We start from the raw sequence: 24,212 nt of genomic DNA, 5'->3' as shown, positions 1-24,212 counted from the left end.
GGCGAAATGACGGTTACAGTATATGAGGTGTGAAAGCGAGTGGTCATTCCCGGTGCGTACAGGAAACCTTGCCTCAGCACTAAAGGCTGACGGCGCAACAGGGGCTCCCCTTCCAAAACAAACATGGTGGATGGAATGTTGACAGGACTTCTGGCACAAAGTGGTGAGTCAGACTGCAAAGCACCGCCCCGTCTAAACACAGACAATGAGACATTTTCTCATATCTTATACAGAGAGCACATTCACCCCCCCCCCCATGATGGATGATTAGAGTACACAGTACATCTTAACAAGGGGAAAAGCAAAAACACCCGGGGTTAATTGGATTCTAAATTGCCTGTAGGTGTGGGAGAGAATGTGAGTGAATGGTTGTTTGTGCCTGTGATGGACTGGCGTCCCGTCCAGGGTGTACCCTGACTTTCGCCCTATGTCCGTTGGGATTGGCTTCAGCGGCCCCTGCCCCTGTGGCGCACTAGACAATGAATGAATGAATGGATGAAGGAATGATCATCTCTACTGATCCTCATAGACCAGGCATTGGGATTCCCAGTTCCAAAAACGGGGTCTAATTGTGTGTTCATATGACAAGTTTTCCTCACTGTCATTCACTCAGGGAGGATGAGTGTTATTACGCCGTTGTGCATTGGTGCGTGGCATGCTCAGGCCCCGGTCTATGAGATGGACAAGGGGGAACACATCTTGCTTTGTGTGAGTGTAATGAGCATGAGCAAGCCATGAGCTGAAAGGATCACAAGAGTGTGCTTTCCCTCTGACCGCTTCTGGAACCAGACCCAGGGTGGAGGCAGTGACCAAAACCAGATTTACGTGACACCTTGCATGTGGCAGGACCCAGGATCAACTGAGAGCTGGTGCCAGCCACCGCCGCATGTGAACTGGCACGACCTACTGGAGGCAGGTCAGTTGTCATTTAGGTTTGAATGACACAGTCATCAATGTAGACTGCAGTTTGACGTTAGGGAAGGAAAATCCTGATATCTGGAAATAGTGTTTTTTTTTTAGGAAGATTGAATAACTACTATCAATGCAGCAATAATCCTTTTAAATAAAATGATGGCATTTTGCTGGTTTTTTATGGTCTTATAGTGTTTTTATGTTCTTTAATCCTGTTTTTAAATCATTTCTGAGTACTTATACATGTCTTTGTCTCAATGTCTTTGTGAAATATGGATTTCAGCCAATTGTTAATCGTTAATTGTTTTGTCTCCACAACTTTACTGCACTGCTTCCTTTTCTCACTGCTTGTGTTGATTTGCTGCCACTGCTCAGATATTCACTTACCTTTTATTTGACCAGGAATTGCTGTAAAATCTCTTTCACAAGTGAGATCTCGTACTTTCTGTGGCCTAGATATGTCTGTTAGAAAAAAAATAGGGGGACTGAAAGCAAACATTGGACTTACTGTAACTGCCGAGGTGGCCAGGAATACAATGGCGAATGAACACGGATAGTGCTCATTAAAGTCATAAAAACATTCTGTTCATGTCGTAGGAAGGGCAGGAAAGTAAATAGAGATACAGAGTGAGGGGTGGAAACAGATTAAGAGATGACTGGAGTACAGAGAAAACATCCTGTCATTGAGGGCTTCATGTGCTGGGGGAGTGAGGGAAATCCTTGGAGGGACACCAGTTAGAACATTAGATATTTTCATTATAGATTACATGAATTCATTTGCAATGAAATGTCAGAAAATGTGAGACAAACATACTTTCTTTTTGTCTGACCAACAGTCTTAAACCAATATATTCAGTTTTACAATGATATAATACAGGGCTGTTGCACTTAGGTTTGTTGAAATGGTTCGTTTGATGTTGATCAAGAACAACTGGCTAATTGTTTTGGCTCTGCATTAATTACAGTTATAACCTCCTAACGCTCAGTGTGTTGCGACAGTTTCATGACGATGGCTGCAACTGTGATATTCCTGACAGATACTGCATGGAATTCATTAAGATCATGTGAAGGGTTTCTCTCAACAGAAACTCAACAGCATCTTTAATCAGTGATGTCATTCTTTGAAAATCATGATGGCTTCAGTTCAGTTGTGACACACTTAGACACACATCAGCTTATCACACGGTAGTTTAGGTAATGGTGACAGTTAGGGAAAGCCTGGGGCATGGGAGTCACTGGCCAGGTAAGATTCCATTAAAACCCACATTAGCAACAAGTTGCCCCTTTGTATAGTAAAAGCACCTCTGAGATGAGTTTTTCTTTGCCAATTTAAACCTGTGTAGCTTGTTGTAAAAAAAAATAAGAATGAAAATACCTGTCTTGGGCAGGGCCAAAACAATATCTGTGCAAATAACATTAATTCAAAATAGTATAACTGTAAGATTTGAACCCTATTAACTTTTCATGGTCGCAGAGAACATCACTGTGAAAATCCCTGCCAGTGGAAATGGACGCAGGGATTCCAAACAACTAACTAACTTACAGTTATAAAAACAAACTATTCAAAAAGAGATGAGGAAGTTATTGATTAATATGTTGCAACCCACACAGAAAATAAGATGTGTGTGCAAGAAAGGAGGTATACATGACATCTGACGTGTTTATTACAGGAGCGTCAGAAATTACCTACAGTTTGTACAGAGCCTTTTAAGGTCAGACAGAGGGTAAATTATGTGACAGGATGACAAAACAGCAAAATAAAATAACATAACAGCTGTTCAACTTTCAGGGATCACACAAACATAATACAGTCACATATTATGCACACATACTCACTCACAGCACATGCTTACTCACCTTTCAGACACACACGCACATCACTGTTACATTATACACAACCACTTAAGGGCCTTAAGACACAGACACAGAGGATGACATCACATACCAAAAGTTGAACGTGACGGTCTTTGCATTTTATTTATTCTCAGACCGGCACTTAAAGGTCCACTTTGAAATGGTCCACGTATGTATTTATAAATACGTGTATAATTGCTTTGAAATAAATAATATTTGGTAACTTCCAAGGACGTGCCAAACCACATTACTGTGTGTTATCGCAAGATCCTAGAAACGCATGGATTTCACTCAGCTAATCAGCAGAGATCCAGCAACGTAAGAGAAAGCGGCAACGTGATAATGACCAATCAGCCGAGCCCTACGACACTTCTCTTTGTTCATCTCTTTCCTCTCTCTGTAAATTTGATGTTTTGTTTGTGATGTGCTGAACTTGTTTATGTACATGTGACACTTACTGCACATCTGTCTGTCCTGGGAGAGGGAGGTGACTCTTCCTGAGGTTTCTCCCGTTTTTCTCCTCCTCCATTTACTCCTACAAGGGTTTTGGTGGAGATTTTTTGTCATTTGATGTCAGGATCTAACGACACAGACTGTACAGACTGTAAAGCCCTTAATCCAATCCAATCCAACTTTATTTGTTAAGCACTTTAAACAAACTAAATAAGTCAAATGTGGTGGTAGTGGTTAGCACTCTCGCCTTGCAGCAAGAAGACCCGGGTTCGAGCCCCGGTTGGAACAAGGGCCTTTCTGCATGGAGTTTGCATGTTCTCCCCGTGTGTGCGTGGGTTCTCTCCGGGTTCTCCGGCTTCCTCCCACAGTCCAAAAACATGCAATATGGGGATTAGGTAAATTGGACACTCTAAATTGACCATAGGAGTGAGTGTGAGAGTGAATGGTTGTTTGTCTCTAGCTTTGTGTGTGGCCCTGCGATGGACTGGCGAACTGTCCAGGGTGTACCCCGCCTATCGCCCAATGTAGCTGGGATTGGCACAGCACCCCCCGCGACCCTCTGGTGGAGGATAAAGCGGTAGATGATGACTGACGGACTGAAGTGTATGGGCAGCCAGTGGAGTGAGGCTAAAATGGGAGAAATGTGCTCAAATTTACATGCACATTTCCCCCACTCACTGCGGCAGTGATTTGTACCGGACAATGGAGGACGCGTTAACCCCCACATAAGGTGAATTACAGTAATCCAGCCGAGTGGTGACAAAGGCGTTAATTACAATTTTAAAATGTTGTCTCAAAAGAATTGCCTTCATTTTGCTCAGCTGCCTCAATTGAAAAAAGCTCGATTTAACAACGGAACTCACCGTTGTTAAATTAAATTGCACATCAGCTCATCACAGCTCCCAGTCTGCACACCTGCCTCTCATCAGTTCATCAGCCTTGCAGTATATCTAACCTTCTTCCTTTCCTCACCCACCTCATTAACACATCTCTATCATCTGGTTGCTTTCCGGACTCTCTTAAAGAGGCCAGAGTGAACCCCCTCCTTAAAAAACCCACCCTGGACCCGTCTGAAGTAAATAACTACAGACCTGTCTCTCTTCTTCCTTTTCTCTCCAAAACTCTGGAGCGTGCTATCTTTAATCAACTCTCCTCCTACCTTCACCGGAAATAACCTTCTTGATCCTCTTCAGTCTGGTTTTAAAGCAGGTCACTCAACCGAAACTGCACTTCTTGCTGTCACTGAGCAACTCCACACTGCCAGGGCTGCCTCTCTCTCCTCTGTGCTCATTCTCTTGGACCTTTCTGCAGTGTTTGACACAGTTAACCACCAGATCCTTACTTCCTCCCTTCAAGAACTAGGTGTCTCAGGCTCTGCACTTACCCTTCTCTCGTCCTATCTTCAAAACGAACATACAGTAACCTGGAGAGGATCTGTGTCGGAACCCTGTCCTCTAGCTACTGGGGTCCCTCAGGGTTCTGTCTTGGGCCCTCTCCTCTTCTCTCCATACACCAACTCTCTTGGTTCTGTTATTTTCTCTCATGGTTTGTCCTATCACAGCTACGCCGATGACACCCAACTCATTCTCTCTTTTCCCAGCTCCGACACACATGTAGCAGAACGGATCTCCACTTGTCTAACCGACATCTCTCAGTGGATGTCTGACCATCACCTGAAACTCAATCTAGACAAGACTGAGTTTCTTTTTCTCCCAGGAAAGGGCTCTCCCACCACAGATCTAACCATGACCCTTGACAACTATGTGGTAGCTCCTTCTCATACCACAAGGAACCTGGGTTTGACACTGGATGACCATCTCTCCCTCACTGCCAACATTGCTGCAACAGCTCGATCTTGCAGATACATGTTGCACAACATCAGAAGGATATGGCCTCTTCTAACCCAGAAGGCGGCACAGGTTCTGGTCCAGGCTCTTGTCATCTCACGCTTAAACTACTGCTACTCCCTCATGGCTGGTCTCCCTGCGTGTGCCATACGACTTCTGCAACTTATCCAGAAAGCAGCAGCTCGACTGGTCTTCAACTTACCAAAATTCTCCCACACTACACCGCTCCTCCGCTCCCTTCACTGGCTTCCTGCAGTTGCTCGCATCCCCTTCAAGACTCTAGTGCTTGCATTCCATGCTACAAACGGATCCGGCCCAGCCTACATCCAGGACATGATAGAGGCATTCGCTGAACTCAAGACTGTATACTGTCCTAGCTCCCAAATGGTGGAACGAACTCCCCATCGACATCCAGAAAGCGGAAAGCCTCCACATCTTCTGCTGCCAACTAAAAACACATTTCTTCCGACTCTACCTCGACTACGACGACAACGACATAAAAAAACCCACTTGCTTATACATCGCACCTATGACTAGCACTTCATACTTTGGCTTACTTGAAGCTCTTATTTGTACCCAAATGTTTAAATGCACTTATTGTAAGTCGCTTTGGATAAAAGCGTCTGCTAAATGACATGTAATGTAATGTAATCAACCAACGTGGTAGTATACCTCAGGCCAAAATACCTCAAGTAAAATTTTAAAAGAGTATGCATCATTCTTTTTAAGAGGCACTTAAATTTGACTGTCATCAGCATAGCAGTGGAACGAGATGCCATACTTTCTAAGAATGGAGCCAAGTGGGAGCAGATTGAGAGAGAAAAGAAAACGCCCCAGAACTGAGCCCTGTGGGACCCCACAGGTGAGAGGAGCCAAGGAGGATGTTGAGTAGCAGAGGCTGACACAGAAAGTTCAGCCAAGTATGACCTGAACCACTCCAATGCTGAGATCAGGATCTCGGGTCCACAGTATCAAATGCAGCAGTAAAGTCTAAAGGCACAAGAACTACACAGTCACCGAGTCAGGAGCTAAAAAGACATAATTAAAAACTCTTAAAAGTACTGATTTTGTGCTGTGCAGTGATTTAAAACTGGACTGGAAACCTCAAGGATATTATTATCCTCTAAATAGGCCATTACTTGACCATGGACTATCTTCTCTAGGATTTTTGAGATAAAAGGCAGTTTGGAAATGGGCCTGAAATTTGCAGGAACTGCAGGGTTTAGACCAGGTTTTTTGATGAGAGGTTGCACTGCCGCGTGTTTAAAATTTTTGGGGACCACACCTGAGGACAGACTGCTATTTAAAACCGGAATAATAGATGGCCCTATAGGGTGGAAAACCTCTTTAAAGAGTCAAGGAGAGACAGCATCATTTGGAGAACCTGAGGGCTTCAGTCGACCAACAACCTCCTGTAAAAAAGACAATGTTACGGGTTCAAACTGGTTAAAAACAGCAGTGCAGAGGTCATATGCGGGAGGTGAGATAAGAGCCCTAACAGAAGAGACTTTGTCAATAAAAAAGTGCAAAAATGCTCACAAACAGTGGTGGAGGCCTCCATACAGAAAGCCTGTGGGGCATTAAAGGTGCCATCGAATGCTTGTATCACACATGTATGTTAGATATGGAGGTCTACTTACATATATTAACTTGTTTTCACGGTTAAAAACGTCCTAATCGCTGCAAACGAGCCGATCAAAATATCTCCTCACTGACGCTCTCGTCAGCCGCGCTGCTACGGTGGTGAGAGGAGTGGTGAGGATTTCTGATGACGACATCAAATTAAGGAAGTGCCGATCCGCTTCGCAGAGCCCAGGAAAACAATACAACACTATTTTCTCAGCAGTGGCTGAACTGTTGTTCTGAAACTTTAGGGTTTCATAAACGAGGTAATGACGCAGATACACACACAAACGCAGCGTTAATTTGAGCTTCCGGTCTATGTGGGCTTTAAGAACCAGAACAGAATGGTTTCTTTTAGCATCTTTCACAGTTGTCTGATAGTGACGCCAGCAGTCCCTTAATGTTAGGAAAGACACCTGCCTTCTTCCACTTCCACTCTGCTCTATGGCACTTGCGTCTGACAGCATGAGTCCTTTCATTCAGCCAGGGCTCAGACTTAGTTTTAGGCTGCCTGGCTTGACATGTGTCAAGTTGTTTATCTGAACATATATTTTGGTTCTCTTTTTATACTTTCTATACCAAGTACCACCTGAGAAAATAATGAGCTCTCTAAGTAACATTATTGCCAATTTCAAAATGCAGTGGTGTAAATAGGCCGAGCAAAGTCAGCTTGTCATGCAGACTCCAGCTACTATGCAGACTCCAGCTACTTAAGGTGCACATTGGGTGTACCTCAAGGATCTGTGTTAGGCCCACTACTATTCAGTTTATACATTAATGACCTCCCACTGTATTGTCATGACGTAGAGGTACAACTCTATGCTGATGACACCGTCCTATACACACATGCAAAATCAGCTCAGCAAGCTGCTACTAAACTAACCAACGCCCTCGTTGGAGTTGCAGAGTGGCTCGACCAATCCTGTCTCACCCTGAATGTAAGTAAAACAAAAGGCATGTTCTTCTCCAACACCAAGCTGAACATCCCAGATGTAAATATCTACATCAGAGGTGAACAGATTGAGACTGTCAGTGAGTTCAAATATCTTGGTGTGCTACTTGATCCAAATTTGAATTTCAAGAAACATATCAAAAAGATGACAAAAACCATCAAATACAACTTGGCTAACTTCAGGCAGATTAGATCCTCCCTATCCACAGAGGCTGCAAAAATATTTCTGCATGCTCTTATTTTATCTCACATCTCCTATTGTATCACTTGTTGGGGGCAGGCTAGTCAAACAACAATCAGGCCCTTAGAATCCCTGTATAAACAGGCACTGAAAATATTTGACAAAAAGACACGTAGGTACCATCACTGTGACATACTACACAGGCACAATCTTCTATCTTTTGAAAATTTTAGATTTTTGTCAAACGTATGCACAGTCTACAAAATCCTAAAAGGCTTGGCTCCCACCTGTCTGCAAAGGTTTGTTTGTTACCGTGGCTCTGTACGGTCCACAAGAACAGCATCTGTACATAGCTGCACTGTACCCTTTCGCTACTCAGTATTTGGACAGGCAGCCTATTCTGTTAAAGCTGTCACACAATGGAACACCATTCCAGATGATATAAAAAACTGTGACCTGCTTGGTGGGTTTAAAGCTAAAATAAAAAAACACCTAAAACTCTCACAACAATGCACCCACTAATTTGCCAGTGGCTATTTGTGTGAGTGTATGTATGTGTGTCTGTGTGTGTGTGCACCTGTGAGGGGCACTTCCTACACTGCTGTATGTTCTTACTTGTTGCGTAATGTTTTAACTGTGCTGTATTTATTTTGTCCTTCTACATGACTACATGATTACCAAACATTTAAACAAGTTTTAAATATTGACAAAGTCATTGAAGTTTTGATCTTTTGCACTTCTATAGTGTACATCTTTGACATCTTTGACTGATTGATTCTTAGTGACACATAGTCTTATAGTATTTTCATTTTCAAAAACAATGTCATGCTCCGCCTTCCTCTCTGCTTACGTCTCTTCTTTTTTTCTCCTGCATTCGTCTCTGCATGCAATCAATTCACCTGCAGCAGGAGCACACCTGCTCCCAATCCCTTCATCATGCACCTCTACTTATTTCCTGGTTCTCCAGTCCCTTGTCGCCAGATTGTTTCAGACCTCTGTGTGGTGAACGTCACAGCTCTCCTGAAGATCCTTCGTATTGTCTAGTTATTGCTTGTTTCTCTGCTCGTGTTAACTCCTGTGCTTAGCACTTCCTGCATGCTGCCACTGATGCTTACCTTCTCCGCCTTCTGCATCAGATCTGTCTGCCTGCTCTTGGGTCCAGCACCACCTAGCCCTAACAAACAAGCCCATAATAACATTTTCAGGGCTTATAGTTTTCAGGCACACAATTCAATTCAATGCTTTATTGACCACTAAAGCCCCACAACAAAAATAAATAATGCACAGATACAGAATTAGACAATCACAATTAAAATGTGAGCAAACTATGTACAAGGAATTATACTGAACTCATCTGACGTTCTGTAGCCTTCCCTGAATAGAACCTTCCTGTCACCAAGACCCGGAGTGGTCACAAAAGGCTCTTAAGTCCCAGCATTCAATATATGACACTTACTTTTTATTGAATTCATCATCATCCATCTGTCCATACATCCATACATCCTTCCATTTTCTACTGCTTTATCCTGCACATGAGTGTCATGGGGGGTGCTGGTGCCAATCCCAGCTGACATAGGGCGAAAGTTGAAGTACACCCTGGACAGGTCACCAGTCCATCACAGGGCCACATAGAGACAAGCAACGACAAGTTACTTTTACTAAACTTTTATTTTAAGTAAAATAAAGAATATTAAACAATATGGTGCTCTGCACTTTGTGTGCCCTCACCATAATAACAGAGGTCAATCAACCAGGACATCACAGCTGTTTGAGTCTCTGTTATAAATACTACTACTATAACTACTACTATAATAACTACTATAACTATGTTGTAAATGTATCCATACATTATATTGCAAGTGTCCACTTGCAAGATGGTGGAGACAACGTGAGAGAAAACAAATAAATTTAATTAAAATTGCACTCTGAATCTAAAATCTGACTGAAATTTCACACAAATGTTATTTTTTGGAAATAAAAGCTAACAGTTGGGTTGAAAGCACATTTTTTCTGGAACCAAAGGGTCAAGGGTGGATTTCTTTAAAAGTGGTTGGACCACATTTAAAAGGTGATGGATATTTTCCATTGGAACAATTGTGTCAAAAACGTCTTGACTAAATTTGCTTAAGACATTATATTTATTCATATTATATAAGAAGCAAATACAAGTCAAGGATGTTAACAGAATATATGTCTATGTTCTTACAGATCATTAGCCTGTGGTAAAACCCTTGAGGCGACAATGTTAACATGTCAATGCTATACCTCCTGTTCGTTTATTTAAGTGCGTTAGCGTCCACAGCTATGATGTCACCCACGCTAGGAGTATAAAGGTGCTGCAAATGAGTACAACTGGCTACTCAAACCCAAGTCTTTGGACTATGAACAGACTCATATTTGTGGTTTTCCTGTTGGCGCTGCTCTGTCTCTGCAAAGGAGGTAAGAAAAATAACCACAAACTAGCTTCAGGGGAACTACACCTAGCCACTGGTTACGCAAATGATACTTGGGTTAAAATCGCTCCTCCGCTCCCTTCACTGGCCTCCTGTAGCCGCTCGCATCCGCTTCAAGAATCTAGTGCTTGCGCTCCATGCTACAAACGGATATGGCCCATCCTACATCCAGGACATGATCAAACCTTACACCCCAGCCTGCCCACTCCGCTCTGCATCGGCAAAGTGGCTTGCTGCCCCCTCACTGAGAGGATCGCAGAGTCATTCGTCAAACTCACAACTGTTCACTCTCCTGGCTCCCAAATGGTGGAACAAGCTCCCCATCGACATCCGGACAGCAGAAAGCCTCCACATCTTCCTCCGCAGACTTAAAGGCCACATAGACCGGAAGCTCCAATTAACGCTGCGTTTGTGTGTGTATCTGCGTCATTACCTTGTTTATGAAACCCTAAAGTTTCAGAACAAACAGTTTAGCCACTGCTGAGAAAATAGGGTTTTATTGTTTTCCTGGGCTCTGCGAAGCAGATCGGCACTTCCGTAATTTGATGTTGTCATCAGAAATCCTCACCACTCCTCTCACCACCGTAGCGCCTCCTGGTGCCGCACTAGTCCGGGCACATCCGGTTGCGTACATTCAACCGCAGAAGAAGAAGAACTACTCTCGTTGTAGCTGCTGAGATGCAGAGCATCCACCGTGCCAGAGGGGGAGCTGTGTATCTGAGAGCTGGCCTACCAATTACGTCACTTCCAGGTACCTGGCCAATCACAGGACAGTGGGAAAGCTCTCGTTGGCTCGCCAATCACAACACAGTCCTCGTTCTGGGGGTGTGATTTTGGTCTGAAACAGCGCGGCTGACAAGAGCGTCAGTGAGGAGATATTTTGATCGGCTCGTTTGCAGCGATTAGGAGGTTTTTAACCATGAAAACAAGTTAATATATGTAAGTAGACCTCCATAACTGACATATATGTGTGATACAAGCATTCAATGTCACCTTTAAAACATCTCTTTCAACTTTACCTCGACTAAGACAACAAGACAAAAAAAATGCACTTTTAAATGTACACTTTAGCACTTTATAGTTTGGCATACTTAAAGCACTTACTTCTAGCTCTTGTTTGTACCCAAATGTTGAAATGCAGCTTTGGATAAAAGTGTCTCCTAAATGACATGTAATGACATGTAATGGATCACCATTTCAGACAACCAACTAAAATGATTACAGAAATGACAAAACAAAGCACTGAAACTGGCTCATACAGACTCCTTCATCTCCTCTAAACTCCTTCTCTGTGCCTTGGCCCACATGTGCCTTCCCTTCAGGGTCCTCTATTCCTCGCAACCCTTCTGCTGCATTCAACCAGCAATGGATAGAAAAAGGCACAGATGCTGAGCTATCTGACCAAGCTCAAGAGTGTCTTAGTGTACCAAAATCAGACCTATTGGATGATATGCATGTTCAAGAACCCAACAGAAGACCATTTGCCTTAGTTTTAGCAAGTATGAAGGCTATATGAAGAGAGGTTAACTCTTATAGTCACCACTCCACATTATTCTTGACAGGTAACCCTTGCTGCTCAGAGCCATGCCAGAACAGGGGCATATGCACAGCACTAGGAACAGATGATTACGAGTGTGACTGCACTCGCACAGGTTTCTATGGACAGAACTGCACAACACGTAAGTACTTATAGAACATCATGTCAAGTGAATAAAGGATTTAAAGCAGGTGATTTATTTAAATTCCACTCATGGCCTTTACAGCTGAGTTCCTCACACGGATCAAGCTGACCTTGAAGCCATCACCCAACACTGTCTACTACCTTCTCACCCACTTCAAGGGCTTCTGGAACATCATCAACAACATCTCTTTTCTCCGGGATACCATCATGAGATATGTGCTGACATGTAAGTCTCCAGCCGAAGGCAAAATTAGATGGATGGGAATTGTCTTCATAACATTTAAGACAATTTGTAAAGCCAAGAAGCAGAGGTGCTGTTTATATTAACAGTTCAATGTTTTTTCCCCCCTCACTCTAGCCCGCTCCCACATGATTGATAGTCCTCCAACTTACAATGCGGATTATGGTTACAAAAGCTGGGAAGCCTATTCCAACCTCTCATACTATACGCGCACTCTCCCTCCTGTACCAGAGGATTGCCCAACCCCCATGGGAGTAGTAGGTGAGTACACTCCTTTTGTTTCATCTCCGGAGAACCTGTTTTGATAGATTCTTAGGTACTGAGCAAGAGTGTTGTGGTGCCATTACGACACGGGAAATGCTAAATTATTCCTTTGGGTGACTGACAGAGCAGAAACATGCTGAGGGAACACAGTACAACCTGCTCCAGAAAGACATTTTACATGGAGAGCATGAAGCAGACATTCACAAAACACATGTGTTGTATCTCGATTCAACAGGCCTTCTGTATTGTAGAGTATGTATGCTGACTGTAATTCTCTAAATTGTTTCCCCAGGTAAAAAAGAGCTACCTGATGCTAAACTTTTGGCCGAGAAGCTCCTGGTGAGGAGGCAGTTTATCCCGGACCCGCAGGGCAGCAGTCTGATGTTTGCATTCTTTGCACAGCATTTCACTCACCAATTCTTCAAATCTGATATGAAGAAAGGACCTGCATTCACCGCGGCTAAAGGCCATGGGGTAAGAGGCAGATATTAGACTAAATCAGATTTCAGTCAGGATGAAGAGCTTTTTTTTTCGAAATGAGGTATTCATTAAAACTTTTTTGCTTTCAGGTGGACCTCAGCCACATTTATGGAGACGACCTGGAGAGGCAACACAAGCTTAGACTCTTCAAAGACGGCAAACTTAGACATCAGGTACGAGAAGAGGCAGATTGAGTTCACCCAGTCACATGCCTTAAACCACACAAGTGTCTTTCAGTTGCTTCCTCTGTTTCGTAACTTCACAGATTGTGAATGGAGAGGTTTACCCCCCAACAGTGAAGGAAGTAGGTGTCGACATGATCTACCCTCCTCATGTCCCCGAATCTCACCGATTTGCCGTGGGTCATGAGGCGTTTGGCCTGGTCCCTGGTCTGATGATGTACGCCACCATTTGGCTGCGGGAACACAACCGGGTGTGTGATGTGCTGAAGGAGGTGCACCCGGACTGGGATGATGAAAGACTCTTCCAGACATCACGGCTCATCCTGATTGGTGAGTTTTATTTTCATCATGGGGAAATTTGTTTTGGAGTTGGCAGTAGAAAAACGTAAAGGTAAAAGTGAGCGAAAAACACCATAAACAAGGACATAGGACACCGTAGAGACAGATATTTATATATCTGTATAGGACTTTTGTAAACAAATGTTACAAAGTGCTTAACAGTCCAATCAAGCCTAATCAAATACTACAAGGCATCTTGCCTGGTAAGGCAAGAAAGAAAGAAACCCAACACATCATACAATGAATAAGTACCAGGCAACAGTGGAGAGGGAAAAAAACCCTCTGACAGACAGAACCAGAGTCAAATATGTGTAGCCATCTGCCTCGACCGGTTGGTGTGAGAGGAAAATAGGGGAGAGGTGGGGTGCAGAAAGAGGGCAGTAACAAGGAAAGTTGATAGGCAAATCGACATATCAGCAATGAAACAGTACCATAAATATGTTAAAATAAAAATAAATAGGAAGAAAGGCAGGGGACAAGAGAAAGAGGAAATGTGAACCAACGGCAAAGTGCAAAACAAAACCGTACAACAGAAACAACAAGAACAAAACAACACAACGATAAAACAGGCAACCATGAACAGACTACGCCTCCATAATAAGTCTGAATAGGTAAAAAATGGCTCAAGGAAAGATGGTGCCACAGAAAAGAGGGGGGGGGGACAAAGGAGAGAAAGAAAGACAGAGAGAGAACAGGAGCAGGTGGAGAAAGGGAGAGAATAAATAGTAGAGGACGAAATCATTCAACAATAGAAAAGTAAATTACAGCCATCTATGACTGTACAGAGAGGCCACGTCGTCTAACCTATAGTGCTAAAGGCCAGCGTGAAGACATACGTCATCAGAAGTTTTTGGAATTGCTCAAGGGTCTGGGCAGCTCTCAGATGCATGTAGTTAGGCTGTTCCACTGCTTAGGAGCTGCCATATGAAAGGCTCTATCTTCCCTTGTTTTTTTCAGTCATGATCTAGGCACGTGCAAAAGCAGCTGATCAGCTGACCTCAGAGCTCTGCCTGGAGTGTGAGGCTTCAAGAGCTCTGCCAGGTACGCAGGTGCCAGGCCATTGACACATTTATAAGCAAGTAATAAGATCTTATAAAATGTGTAAATAGGCCAGAACAGAGTGATATGCTCTCTGCATTTTGTTCCTGTCAAATGGCGGGCAGCAGCATTTTGGAGAACCTGTAAGTGGGAAGGTAGGCCTTCACCTTGGCATGGAGCCTTAATTAAAAGAAGCTTGTTTTCACTACTGCGCTTATATGTTTCTCAAGTTTAAAGGTGTAAGATTCCTTACATATGCGTGACAGAATGAACTTAACAGGCTGATGGCCCTATGATAATCATCTAAGAGGTCAGGTTGTCCAAATAATTTTAGGTAAAAAGTTGAACTCCATCCATGTCTGTAAGTCTCTGAGACAATAAAAAAATAAACCCTAGGAGGAGCAGACAAATAATGAATCATTTGACTCATATAGGTGAGACCATAAAGATTGTGATCGAGGACTACGTGCAGCATCTCAGCGGCTATAACTTCAAGCTCAAGTTTGACCCCGAGCTGCTCTTCAAAGAGCGTTTCCAGTACCAGAACCGCATATCTTCAGAGTTCAACACACTTTACCACTGGCACCCACTGATGCCCGATTCTTTCCACATTGAGGAGAAGGATTACAGTTACAAGCAGTTTGTCTTCAACACCTCTGTAGTGACTGAGCACGGCATCAGCAACCTGGTGGACTCATTTACCAAGCAGATTGCTGGACAGGTAAGAATTAAATAAGCTCTCTATCAAATCTGAGATTGTAAAGTTGCCTCAAAGCCGAATTATCTAACGTTTCCATTCATATTTTTAGGTTGCTGGTGGTCGCAATGTTCCTGCACCTATCTTGTACATATCCATTAAGGCGATAGAGCACACCAGACAAATGCGTTACCAGTCTATGAATGCCTACAGGAAACGATTCAACATGAAGCCCTACAGCTCTTTCGAGGACCTGACAGGTGAGACACAGATCACCCGCAAAACATAAACAATATGCATAGCTCGAAGGGAAGATGTCACCTTAACATAACATGAGAGCACGAGATCAAACCTTAAGTCATCGATGACAAACTCTTTATGAGGGAAATAGCTCAGACTCTTTTCAAGACCCCACCAGCTTTGGAGGAGAGGAATTTATTTCCGTGACTCTAGAGCCAGATGTTCATTTCAACTTGAGATAGTGTAAGCAGATTGTCATCACAGAGACTCTGAGACCTAAACAGCATGCTTCACTGGCTTTAATATTGATTAAAAACGAAAAGTGATTTTTCAGTTACAGTTTTTACTCATGTGAAAGAGGTGAAAATGGGAATGAAGCACATACAAAGAGTTTTTTTTTTTTTACCCTGTTTGAATCAATCAACACATAAAAGTGATATTTATAGTTACTGGGAGTTTTGCAGCTGCTGCTCCAGTGAGATGAGCCAGAAAAAGACGCTTACTAAAACTATTTTCCTATTTGTTTTATTCAGGAGAGACTGAAATGGCAGCACTGCTGGAGGAGATGTATGGGCATGTCGACGCTGTGGAGCTCTACCCCGGCCTGCTTGTGGAAAAACCCAGGCAGAATGCCATCTTTGGGGAGATCGTTGTGGAGATGGGGGCCCCTTTCTCCCTCAAGGGCTTAATGGGGAACCCCATCTGCTCCCCGGAGTACTGGAAGCCCAGCACCTTTGGAGGAAAAGTCGGATTTGACATCGTCAACACAGCCTCGCTGCAGAAACTCGTCTGCAACAACGTGCAAGGCCCCTGTCCTGTGGCGTCTTTCAGTGTGCCAAACATTAAAGAGACGGAGCCCATGATCACCAACTCGAGCACGTCCCACTCAAGCGGCAGTGACATCAACCCTACGGTTATTTTGAAAGAAAAGACGTCTGAGCTCTAATTTTATCTTTCACTGGGGGATCTTTTTATGTATTTATATGTATATATGTATATATATATATAAATGTTATATATACTTAGAGAAAGAGGGATCTTTGTAATGGAGAGTGAAATATTGGGGTTGCCAGTTCTGTAAACCACAAAGGTTGTGTTGCAATGAAATTACTTTATGTCATACCTGTAGCCTGATGTGTCAGTACAAAGGTTTGTACTCATACTACATATTGCTGCAGTGATTACAATTGCCTACTCTGGCGTGGTTTTTTGTTTTTGGGACTTCTTTTTGGGAAAATGGGACTTTTCATTTGTTTATCTTTGACTTGTCTTTGGTTGGGGGTCTTCTGTAGCTGATGGTTGGTTCATCTGGTTAAGCCTTTCTTAGACTTTATTATGCCCCTATTCCTTTTGATTATTATAAAAAATAACTTATCTTCCCCAAATCCAATAAAAATATTGACAAAGTAATGTGCAAAACAGGCTCCCATAGCTGTACCCTGACTAAGACGACGACGACGACAAAAAAAAAAAAACGTATATATCGCATTTATGACTAGCACTTCATAGTTTGGCTTACTTGAAGCTCTTACTTACTTCTAGATCTTATTTGTACCCAAATGTTTAAATGCACTTTGGATAAAAGCGTCTGCTAAATGACATGTAATGTAATGTAATGTAATGTACCCTTTATCTGTTTGTAAAACTGATTCTTCTTTAGCATAATTATAATCTGATTTTTGCATATCCCAGTGTATGTTCTCGATGCCACCCAGAGCTTGGGCATATTATTACAGTTTCATACACATTTTTAAATTTTCGGGAAGAGTTTGTTACAAATGATGTACAATATTAGATGTTACTAATCATTATACATTGGACCTTTAACCTGATAAGACTCCATCTGTGAAATCTAAAGCACAGGAGTTTAGGGTTAAGGGCAAAGCTGTCACTTTTTCTAGTTTGAATAGCAGTTTGAAAACACATCTTTTCCAAACATCACAACCATTTAATTCTCACAGAGCCTGGATCAGAGCATGATGTCAGTGTTGCTCACTGACACATCAGAGAGGCATGTTGCAATTAACGGCATGTTAGAGTTAGGCTGTTACATGTCAGTTATTTGACCTGTTGCTTTTTCCTGGTTAGTAATAGGGTGTCTCTACCTGTAATATCGTGCAGCTCTGTCATATCTATTTGCTCACCGCGTCTCCCGATTCTCCCACACACAGACACTTTTCTCAAGAAGACCATAGGTCATTACGGTAATAATTTATTAATAGTTATTAGGTCATATGAATGGAATATTATACATAATATACAAGTGAATATAAACTTGCATGTAAACTTTCCGAGTTAAGTTAAGGGCAGCAATTTGAGGTTGTGGTTAGGTTAAGGTTAGGGTGAGGCATTAACTGGTTATGGTTAAGGTTTGGGTTCAGGTTTTATTTAGGCTAAATGTAAAATGCCCTGCCCAGGGACTACAGGTGGAAAATAGCAATCTGCTACAACCTGGAACAATGCATATTCTCTTGTACAAGATTAATGTTTTATTGTGCATTGTCCCTGTCTTGAAAAATAAATTACATTTAAAAAAAAAAAACACCATTATGTGTCAATGCAGTGTCCTTAATAGCTATGTGTTTGGGCATATTTATGATGGCCATAATTAAAGCCATTATTGTTACACATGTTTTTATAAAATGTGTGTATATGTACTGTATTTACATACTAGTAAATGGGTTGTGGGTATGTAAAATGATGACTTTGCACAGTATAGTATATAGTTGAGGAAATGCCTGTTGCTTTGAAATATCTCTGGCAAGAAACCTTTAAAAAGGGAGGGATTTTTTTTTCCCTCTTTTCCACTACTATGAAGATTTTAATTAATCTAACACCCTTCTAAATATGTGTCCTTTTCCCTTGGCTATGACTAAAAAGAGTTCAGAAATTTAAAGTGTAACAATGAAAAATTATTATTGACATGTCATATGATTGCACTGTACTCCAGATATCTGGGAAGTGGCTTCACAAGTGTCCTAGAAGCTGCAGCAAAAAGTTTCCATGATGTGGAAACTGCTTATTTTGTTGTCACAACACAGGTGACAGCTTCAGTGGAGAACTCTCTACTTACTGGGTGCCATCAGTCTAAAAAGAAAATACACTTCCTTGTGTTGTCTGCGATCAATGAATGGTGCCGGTGCCATCATGAAAATGTAGTTCACGCTGGTTTACACAGGCCCATTATGTGCCTGACAGTACAGTACAGTATGTCATTTGATTATTCAAAATAATAGCACAAGTCACTACACAACATACCTGTAACAGAGCCCTGTTTTTGCTGTCAACAAGACAGGGGCAGTGTTTTGGCAAATACACTTTGGAATGTAACCAAAAATAAACGTTTGAACTTTAGCTTTTACTTTTACCTGAAATGTTTCATTAGAATTTAAGTTGTACTGCATTCTGTAAAATCTACACTGCTACGTAATTTCATAAAGTTTATTTTTTTCTGTGTCTCATTTGGTTGGACTGGAGACACTTGTGTATCATGTGACTACAAACATTGTTCACGTTTGTGCGCCCAATATTTGGTTTTACATGAAGATCCTTATTTAAGAATATGTAAAAAAATAATAATAATCTCCTGAAACAGAAAGTCACTGTTGGTTTTTAATTGTAAATTTAAACAAGACTAAACTCATTTTTATGCTGACAGCAGCAACAGAGCATTGAATAAACTGCAGATTAACCAATTTATTTATTTTTTTAATGAATAATATAATTATCATAATCATTATGTTCACTTAGTTACAAACAAATTGCTTTCCCAGAAACACAACCTGCCCACTTATTGTTTCTAGGTTATTTGAATGGGAAAGCATTTTCCCTTGCAATTATACAAGCCGTCATTACCAAATTAGAGTAATAGAGTAATGATTTTTTTTTTCTTTTTTTATTGATGAGAAAAACATTTCCAGCATACACAGGTGAACAATGAGGATACAGGCACACATGGAGAAATGATTGATTATTAAAACAGCAACACTGTATATTATTTAAAATAATAATAATAATAATAATAATAATAATAATAATAATAATAATAATAAAAATAATAATTGTCTTTGTGAGACTTTAGCTGCTTGAATAATATGCTGAAAGCATCAGATGATAATTTTGCTCTTAAAGTTTTTCCAGATAAATTGTGTTGGCTGGCAATATTATGTTCAAAGACGCAGTGTTTTTTGTGAATGAATGAATGAATGAATGAATGAGTGAGTGAGTATTTGTTGATGGAAATGGAAAGGGCCTGTGAAAGATGACGATCATAAAAAGCATATGACTGTCAGAGACCTGTCGTAGGTTTAGGCAACAAAAGTACTCAGGTTGTGGAGAGATCACGGTTTTGTTGAAAATGTAAACATCACCAGGAACTCGCTACCTGATGTAAAACCAAATACTGTGAGCACAAATTTGAAAAATGTTTGTAGTCACATGCATTTTTGAAGAAAGTCAATGTACGTCATACTTCGGCTGACAGTGTGGCAGACTTGTTCCGTATAGCTTTTAAACATGTGTTCTTATCTTTGTATTACATTTTTTTAATTCATTGTATCTGTTTTTATGTTTATTTTATGCTCTTTTGGAATAACACACTTTGTTATTTTATCTGTGAAAAGGGCTGTATGAATAAAATGTACTTAGTTACATTATACATACATTCATTATCTGAATATTCATGACTGGCCAAATAGGTAAATACAATTGTCATTACAATCATGTATTTTGGTGACAAATTGGATGCAACAAAATCTATTTGCGCTCACAAAATGAGTTGTTTTGTATCTAAACATAATTTCTTTTTGGTCAAAGTTTAACCTTCATGATTTTCACTGCTGTTAAAGGTGATGCATACACAACCTAATAGCTAACACAGCATTATACTGTATATAACAGACAGAACATATGTAACACATCGGAGGGTTTCGGCTGTGTGGGAGTCGTTTTTTTCATTCAGAGATGGCGAAAGTCATTCCTTTCGACTGAGGGAATGAGCTAACATATAGGAATCCCTCATCCACTGTTTACATTTTTTGAACTCTGAATCATCACAGAGTATAAAGACTGGATATAAACCCATGACTGTATGACTGTAAGTGTGAGATAAGTGGAAGAGGAGTGAAGCCTAATAAGTATACTTGAAAACTGACACCTGAGCTCTGTATGTTTACAAAGACAAAGAAGCCTTTTCTCTTTTTTTTTTTTTTTACATCTTACTTTGCATAATGTCTGTCAGCCATTCACAGAAACGTGACACCAGCGAAGAAAAAGTTGCCAGTGTTTATGTTTTACCTGGTATTAGGGCTCTCAGACTTCTCTAGAAACTGCCGTGCAGTGACATGAGGTCGGCTGTCGCAGCTTGCAGTGGATCTATGGAAACCAAAGGATTGACAACGCACTTGACTGTGAACCCGAGGCCGGTTTCAGCTGGTGTTGTACTTGCAATTACATACACTGAGTCATACAGACAGTTAACATTGTAGCTATGGAGACCTTTGTCATTTGTCATTTCCAAAGCATAGCACTCATATTTAAAGACTCAACTAACCAATTTGTACAATAAAATAAAATAAAAATAATACCTGTCCATGTCAGCTGGGGGGCAACACTTAACATTGCGGTACATTAACAACGTGTGCTAATATGGTACTAATTTGTAACAGGGAGGTAATATTCTGTTATTTTTAATACAAGTAGTTAATTAGTAATGACAATAGTGTAGTAATAAGTATCCAGTAATACTATGTGATGTTGAAATATGTTGAAACCAAGTGCTTACTTGGTAATTACTGGAGTATTACTTCCTTACTACAAACACATAACCATACTGTTACCATATTGTTAATGTAAAGGGTTTGACTCCAGCTCATAGGAGGATAAGAAGGGAGAAGAATGAAATGTATTAAAATAAATAATAAAATAAAATAAGATGATTGCACAACGGGCTGTATTTTATTCTTATTTAAAATTGTAGGCATTTTTCTAATTATTGATTTCATCTATCCCTTTATTTTTTTTGCTTGATATTCTTAAGAATGCAGTGAAATTGTGTGGGAATGAATGATGTTGAACCACAATGTTATGTGTCCAAAAGCTTGATAATAAGGCACATATTTCTTGAAATAATAACTCATAATAATAATAACGCAGTTGATCTGCAAAGAATTGAGTGGCAGCAGATTTGACTACTGTTTGCCTCATCAGTGACACATCTTCATATAAGATTACAATAATCCCTCATTTCATAGATCACCGGGAGGTTTCCAGCAACAAGCAGAGAGCAGGAGAATCTGCTCTGTGCTCCTGCAGCTCCTCCCAGTGGCAGATGAGACAACATATTGGCTCTGGTACTTTTTCTCTCAGTACTTGAAACTAAGGAGGGGGGTTAGTTCATTTAAAAACAGAAGCAACAACATTACTGTGGGATGACTAATATTTATGAATGGGACCACATAGAGACGGTGGCTGGATCGGGGGTGGCGTGGCTGCTGCTGCTGCTGCTGCTGCTGCCTCGTCATTACCTCCAAACCATCTCTTGCGCAGAACTCGCTGGACCACTTCTGATGTTGCACAATAGGTCTGAACACACACTAACACAAACTCTTGTCTTTCTATTGCTGTGAGGACACTCTTGACAAAGTGCGTTCCCTTGACTTAATAACCTCACCATTACATCGCATCATCACATTGTCATCTAACCCTAAAATCTTACCCCAAAAATGTAACCTGATGAAATGTCCTCACAACCACAGAAACACACACATGCAATTTGAAGGCACTATACCAACTTTTTTTTTTCAACAATAAAAATCATCCTCAGAGTTTCTCATATTTCTCAATGTCGTTAATGATGCGATGATTAATATGAACATTATGACAAAGGAAAGTTACTGCGCTGTGTTTTGAGTGTTTTGATTTAGTGCTCGAGTGCTCGAGGACAGGCCTTAATGCATTCAGGACTACATAATTCAGTTAGTCACAAATTTGCCTGGAAACGGCACAACGCAAGTATAAAGTTAACTGGTCCTCCGCCCCTGTGTCATTCGTTTATTTTTTTTGTAAAGAAAAATCTTACCAATGTGTTATTGCTTGCAGCTGGTAAAGGCCTGTACTCCCTTTTACCTCGGCTCAGGCATTTCACACAGTGCGCTGCAAGGTCTCGATAAGCCGTGGGAAAAACAGGGGCATCGGTCCTGAGTGATTTTGGATAAGTTCATCCGACGTCTGTGTATCGGATCCTTCTCTGTTCTGCTTGGAGTTGCCTCCTCCTCACGCACTCCTCTCTTTTGTCGCATCCCGAAAGGGCCTATTCTCGGGCATCCCTCCTTTTATTACTCAAAGCATGTTACCCTGGAGCAACTCATGCAAAAAAAAAACGTAACATAATAATAGGCAGGCCATCTTTCCAACCCTACCTCTCGCCCAGTGTCAGCAGGGATTGGCTCTAGCTCCCCAGGATGAGCTGTGTATATGTACCTAATGAATTGAGAGGTCTAGTCTAGTCTTTGTCTGCTGCTGGATTTGTTTCAATCTGAAATAATTGTAATTGCTCCATGGTCCCCAGTACGAGCATTAGCATCGTCTCTTATAAAGACCTACAGTATCAGATCAAATTAACAAAACAGAGGCCCATAACCAAAGAGTTATCTTGACTCTGATGGGCTGACCTTAGACAATCAGGTAACAGAAGTGCTTAACATGAGCTCTCTGTTTTGTTTTGTTGGGTTCTTGGGATCTAAAAAAAAAAGAAACAGGTTTTTATCTCTTTCTGACTGGACGATCTTCTTTTTGAAAAAAGAAAAATACAATACAAAATCCATCTGCTACACACAACAGCAACCACAGCAGCACACTAACCCTGGCTGCTGTTTTCTGGTTTCTTGATTTTAGAAATGATTTGCACCCTTAACTGCTTTTTGTAAATCTGTCAATGATAGAAATTAAGATATGTTAGGATACTAATGCTTTTTTTGTGCTTAAATGACAAAAAATATTCACCTTACTATCCCATAAGAGAGGGAAGAGCAGCATATCCCTTTTGATACTGGACCAAGTGGAAAAATCCTTTTGCAGAGACAAGAACCTAAAAGCTCTGCCGCTTTCCACTGTTAAAAAATCCAGAAAATTGTGGCTTAGCAAGTTCATGCAATGAGAGGCCTCTGCCAGATTCTAACATCTGCATCACTGAGCTGGAAATGAAAATCCCTGAGTCACAGAAGCAAAAATGTTTTGGCAGTGTGAGTCAAACAAAGCAAGACTGGACTTTCACACAGCTTCTCATTACAGCTGTCATCATTTTGGAAGACTCCACTCCGATTCACAAGAACAGTAAAACAGAAGGAAAAATACAGCTAAATCAGAGCCTGGTCAGAGGAAAATTACAGGAGTGTAAATGCTTTTTGCAGAAAAAACACATCACATGTGTTTGTCACTGACAGTGGAAAGGAGTAGTACGCAGGACGGTGCCTGAGTCAGAATTTTGTCTGCCCAGGTTGGGCTGCTCAGTACTTAGTACACAGTTTTCCTCCCCATTTTCCATATAGACTGTAAATCACTGCGATAGTTTGCTGATGATAAGGGTGTCAGCAACATTTACGTAATATCATCATCAAGACAAGTTGTCCCTCCGAGCTATGTGTGTTAACTGCACTACAGGTGGATCAAAAATGTGCAAAAACATTTTCGCTGACTGCAAAGAAAAGTCAGAGACTTTATCATGCAGGCCAAGCTGTACTGACAATCCCCCAGCAAATACAGACAAAAGGAAAATGT

At 41.3% G+C, this 24,212-nt stretch overlaps 1 protein-coding gene and 1 long non-coding RNA gene across 2 annotated transcripts; one reads left to right on the top strand and one right to left on the bottom strand.

Moving 5' to 3' along the window:
* The first annotated feature begins 10,106 nt into the window (after window positions 1-10,106).
* LOC131465972 (prostaglandin G/H synthase 2-like) lies at window positions 10,107-16,775 on the top strand. The gene is made up of 10 exons (XM_058638984.1): window positions 10,107-10,261; window positions 11,838-11,954; window positions 12,039-12,182; window positions 12,315-12,458; window positions 12,754-12,935; window positions 13,031-13,114; window positions 13,207-13,453; window positions 14,935-15,221; window positions 15,310-15,457; window positions 15,971-16,775. The coding sequence occupies exons 1-10, from the start codon at window positions 10,165-10,167 to the stop codon at window positions 16,381-16,383; spliced, it is 1,863 nt and encodes a 620-aa protein (XP_058494967.1). The 5' UTR covers window positions 10,107-10,164; the 3' UTR covers window positions 16,384-16,775.
* On the bottom strand, window positions 16,082-22,720 carry LOC131465974 (uncharacterized). The gene is made up of 3 exons (XR_009241362.1): window positions 22,516-22,720; window positions 20,733-20,810; window positions 16,082-16,169 (listed from the first exon to the last, which is right to left on the bottom strand). It is a non-coding gene; the product is annotated as an uncharacterized LOC131465974 (long non-coding RNA).
* Between the last annotated feature and the right edge of the window lie 1,492 nt (window positions 22,721-24,212).

The sequence above is a fragment of the Solea solea genome, chromosome 9, assembly GCF_958295425.1.
Source record: "Solea solea chromosome 9, fSolSol10.1, whole genome shotgun sequence".
Classification (NCBI taxonomy): domain Eukaryota; kingdom Metazoa; phylum Chordata; class Actinopteri; order Pleuronectiformes; family Soleidae; genus Solea; species Solea solea.
Note: the sequence above shows the minus strand (reverse complement) of the source record. Positions and strands in the feature narration are given on the sequence as shown.

Excerpts from the sequence above, each read along its gene's own strand:
- LOC131465972 (XM_058638984.1), top strand. The coding sequence starts at position 10,165 with ATGAGTACAACTGGCTACTCAAACCCAAGTCTTTGGACTATGAACAGA. Across the intron at positions 12,459-12,753 it reads AACCCCCATGGGAGTAGTAG|GTAAAAAAGAGCTACCTGAT; the intron begins GTGAGTACACTC and ends TTGTTTCCCCAG. Across the intron at positions 12,936-13,030 it reads CCGCGGCTAAAGGCCATGGG|GTGGACCTCAGCCACATTTA; the intron begins GTAAGAGGCAGA and ends TTTTGCTTTCAG.